General features: G+C 36.4%; 1 protein-coding gene across 1 annotated transcript in view; it reads right to left on the reverse strand.

Annotated features, from left to right (window-relative positions):
* The window catches only part of LOC125674191 (RNA-binding protein 28-like), a 30,814-nt gene that overhangs the window by 19,529 nt on the left and 6,285 nt on the right, over positions 1-5,000 (reverse strand). The window contains exons 6-9 of the mRNA XM_056159733.1: positions 3,302-3,414; positions 2,131-2,206; positions 1,907-1,999; positions 1,023-1,235 (exon numbers count right to left, since the gene is read on the reverse strand). Coding sequence (XP_056015708.1) covers positions 1,023-1,235; positions 1,907-1,999; positions 2,131-2,206; positions 3,302-3,414 — 495 coding nt within the window. The remainder of the gene's footprint in view (positions 1-1,022; positions 1,236-1,906; positions 2,000-2,130; positions 2,207-3,301; positions 3,415-5,000) is intronic.

Raw genomic sequence — 5,000 nt, forward strand, 5'->3', positions numbered from 1 at the left:
TAATGCCTACTTTTGAAACAACCTCATAGAAAATAAAAGTCGACGACCATGTTTTTCCATTGATTTTAATTCATTAATGCATATTTTATCGCATATCAAAACTTGAATTAAATCTATATGGTAGAAATAAATTTAATAGGTCTGTCGTCCTTAATTAGTAGATAAGCAATAAAAGTAATTTTAAAAATGGCAGTTATTTCCCTAGGGCTAGCTAGTAGGTCTTTGGCAGGGCTGACAACTTTTTCAAGCAGTTAGTCCTGCATGTCTAGCTAATTTTACAGCAATGACGAGACATCGGCTTGCGGAATTTACCCATAAAAGCTTCAAAAGTTCTGTGAACATAAAGGTCACTATTCATGGTGCCCAGCACACTTATCAGTAAGTGCCAAATATCAAAAACCTACTGTAAAACTCTTGAAGTCTTCAAATATCTTGAATGCCTCTTCCTTCATTTTGTTTACATTAAATGCACCATGTAACTTGTTCTTTGTTTATTTATTTACCCAAAGTACAAAATAAAAAATAGCAACTCCTCAACCACATGATTAAGTTCTCTGTAAAGGTGCTGACTTTTGAAACTTTGACAACGAAAACAAGTACTTCTATTGTGCTGTCAGCAGGAAGTCAGCACTGTCTGTATCACTCACGTTTTTATGACATATTTCAACGCCCTCATAAATATGATCGGTAATATATTGTTCAGCATCTCTCTCTCGAGAATTTTTCACTCATATGGAGACATCACCATTGCTGGTGAAGGGCTTCAAAATTTAGGCGTATGCTTGGTGCTAACAGCCTTTGAGTAGGGAGGGGTTTTTATCGTGCCACACCTGCGATGACACGGGACTTTGGTTTTTGCAGTCTCATCCGAAGGACTGCCCCATTTAGTTACCTCTTACGACAAGGGGTACTAAGGACCTATTCTAACCTGATAAATACTAGGAATCAGACTTAACTGTCAATCATTTCTTATCCTCTTTATCAGCTGATTACGCCATGACAGTGGAGCGTCTGGAGCTTACCTGCTTCCGATTCTTCATTACTGTTGTCATCTTCCTCCATCTTTCTTTTCTGCCTGGTGTTGCTACCCTCAGCTTTGACTCCCACACTTCCCTGTTTATCTCCCTTGTCTGTTTTCATTTCTCGTCTGCTGGAAGCTTCTTTTTCTTGCAAATTATTCATTTTTGCTTCAAACTTATCCTTTGGAATGGCCCAATCCACTGCTACTGGGCGATCTAGAAATAAACAAGAGAAGTTCCTATAACCAGATTAGGTTTCCAAACCTGAGGTAAGCATGACAACTGAAGAAAATATCACACCTGAACCTGAAAGTACACCTTCATTTTTCAGTGACTCAAATTTACTGAAGTGCTCAAACTTCATCATAGCCAATGGTTTGAGAAAGAAAGTGCAGATCAGTCAGTATTTCAAAACTGTCTCTGATTAGCAACATCTTTGATTACCTATACTGGCCTTGTTTGCAGTTTAAAATTGGTCTGAAGCCATACAGCTTGTGAATGCAAGATGTGAACTTTGACATGTTGAGCATAAAGTACGTCACATAACTTGTGGGGTGTAACATCATGTTCTATACCAACACACATGTAGAGCATTACAAGCATGGGATATGAATTGGGAGTTGAGATCAAAATGTTTGGCATATCATCAATTCTATTTTTTAATTGTTTATGTTGTAATAAAGGGTCAGGAATGACTAAATTTACATCGAAAGCTCATCTGGGGTATTTGATACGTTTTTATTCAGACCAATACAGAACAAGCTATGGCGCCGAGTTTGTAAGTATGATATACAGGACGACGGCCCTATCCACAGAGAGATTTAAATGAGATCAGGGGAAGCTATGGTGCCGAGTTTGTAAGTATGATATACAGAATCAAGACTTACTCAGAATAAATTTGGAATTCATTTCCTTCATCGCTGTGGAAGCGTCTCCTACTTCCAGGAACTGGACAATTCCAAACCCCTGATGTTTTCCATCTAAAAAAGTCAACAACTGAAGTAGCAATTTATAAAATGTGGAAAAATATCATCAGCTATTATTATTTCTCTTATAAGCTGTGAAACGCAAATCACAAAAAAAGTGTCATTTAACAACAAGAATTACCCACTTTTTAATTTGGGAATTTGTACTTCTGTAACTTCTCCAAACTTTTCAAACGTCTCTCGTAATTTCTCCTCTGAACACTGTAAGAACATGATAAAGCATTTCATTTAGAAAACTATAAATATGTCCATGGGACATGAATCCCCTGCCCAACATGACATGAATAAGGCGAAGGACAGAAGACGGCCATGACAAACACTATATGCCCCACCATGAATATAAAAATCTCTTGAGCAGAACTTTACATATACATCATATTTATAGGAGAGCAACATCCATCACAATGGTCTTCATGTGTAAAAAATTTATTTTCCAATGTTGAAAACTGAACAATGTATAAATTCATGCCATAGATACTTCAAGCTTTTGTTTTTGCAGTTTGAACCTGCTTAATTATTTTTCCCACTACGATTTTAAATATATGTGTTCCTCATTGTATACATATGGTATCCGAGCCTCTAAGGACAATTCATCTGTAACAATATTCTCTAGTCAGTGGCACAGATTTCCATGTGAATTTTACAGTATATTATTTATGAATAAATGCATAAGTCTTCAGTTACCCATACATGGTGTTGTGATTTTTATATGAGGTTGTAAATATTAAAAGTTTGTTTGAGACTGGTTCAATTAGAACATAGCTGTAGTCTCCCAATCAATACTGTTGCATAAATAATTATCTATATTGTTTCAAGTTGCATGTAATTCTTACTTAACAAGTAACAGTAAAAACAAAACATATTGCAAATTACACCAATCAAATTCACTGTGGTTTAAAACAAATAAATCCTAAACCTAATACTACGCTGAATTTGATTGGACAATGGTGCCAAGGGAAGACAAATAACCTACATTGAATGAATATCAACTGACCAAAAACAATACCGAAGTTTCTCAGAATCTCCATCATATCTAACACATGTACATGCAAAATAAACCTACTAACAGATTTTAATGGGTAACTGATGAAAGGTCATCATAATCAATGCACTGCAATGGCAATAGTAGATCTTATCTGCATTCACGAGATACAAAATATGGTTCAGTAGAAAATATTATAACAGATATGCCCCTGATTAGTGATGTATCGATTGTCGCCGACTTTCGATTGTCGGTCACTATAATTGAAACGATGTGAATAATCGATTGTCATTTTGAAAATGTGCCCCGGATACCTTAAATGAAAGGTTCCTGACGATTAACCTCCCCTTCTTGACTGTTTTCTGTGGTTTACTGGGAATAGCTGGGGTTGTTTCTTTACTGAGCTGGCAAGCCTTCAGTGCACATCCTACAACAGATACAAGGGAGGATAAAAAGGCCGTTTTAAAATCTGGAGAAATTTTTACAGATCTCTCTCTCTCTCTTTCTGTCCTAGATAGTGTATATACATATTGCTACGAACTCTGATTTCAATAGGTATATATGGTTAGTATGTAATATTGAACTGTATGCGAAAAACTAGGACAATCTGGAGAACCTCTAAACATATGATACTAAAATAAAACATTTACCAAATTTTTGTTTATAGTAATAAAGCTATGCTGTTTCCAAGTATTCTATTTCTGGATATAAGTACTGATCTTTTAATTTAACTTAAAAACCTACACATCGCAAAATATAAATATGTGTCAAAGCATTTTATCTCTTGATATAAGTATTGACCTTTCAATCTGACATTAAAATCCCCTGTACATATCATAAAATACATACATGTGTATATATATTAATGTTTAGCTTATTCATATTGGAGGGAATAACAATGGAAGTATGGGGTGATTTCTACAATCGATTTTGCTTTATGAAAGGTGAAGATAACACGAAAAGTGATCAATCTCATAACTCCAATAAGCAATACTTAATAGAGAGTTGGGCAATCACGGACCCCTGGATACACCAGAGGTGGGATCAGGTGCCCTGGAGGAGTAAGCATCCCTTGTCGACCGTTCACACCCGCCATGAGCCCTATATCTTGATCAGGTGAAAGGAGTTATCTGTAGTCAAAATCAGCATGCCAAGAACAGTCTAATAATTGGTATTAAACACATTAGACAACATTTGACCCAATGATAGGTTGTATTGGCAAACCAGATCGTTATAATGACCATAGAATTTGCAAAATGCTGACTTTAAACGAAACTGTTGAAACCCTTGCACCATAAACTTGTTTGTCAGTAGCCTGCTTCCATTCAAAAACTGAAGAGAGATATAAACACCATATGCAGGCGACAATGGAATATTGCTACATAAATGTGGGAAGTTGATGATGGAGAAGCTGAAATCATCCCATTTGTCATATATCCCCCCCCCCCCCCATAATAGTAATATATAACAAGAGGCCCATGGGACACATCGCTCACCTGAGTCACCTTGGTCCATATCAGAAGATTTTCCATATCTATTTGCATGTAAAACCGTAGTCCCTATTATAGCCCCAAACCTACCCCTGGAGGCCATGGTTTTTGCAAACTTGAATCTACACTATGTCAGAAAGCTTTCATGTAAATATGAACTTCTTTGGCCCAATGGTTCTTGAGAAGAAGATTTTTAAAGATTTTCCCTATATATTTGTATGTAAAACTTTGATCCCCTATTGTGGCCCCATCCTACTCCAGGGGGGCATGATTTCAAAAAACCTGAATCTGCACTATATCAGAAAGCTTTCATATAAATCTCAGCTTTTCTGGCTTAGTGGTTCTGGGAAGAAGATTTTTAAAGATTTTTCCTATATATTTGTATGTAAAACTTTGACCCCCTATTGTGGCCCCATTCGACCCCCGGGGGGCCATGATCTTAGCAATTTATAATCTGCACTATATCAGGAAGCTTTCATATAAATCTCAGCTTTTCTGGCTCAGTGGTTCTTGAGAAGTTGAT

This window comes from Ostrea edulis, chromosome 3, assembly GCF_947568905.1.
Source record: "Ostrea edulis chromosome 3, xbOstEdul1.1, whole genome shotgun sequence".
Taxonomy (NCBI): domain Eukaryota; kingdom Metazoa; phylum Mollusca; class Bivalvia; order Ostreida; family Ostreidae; genus Ostrea; species Ostrea edulis.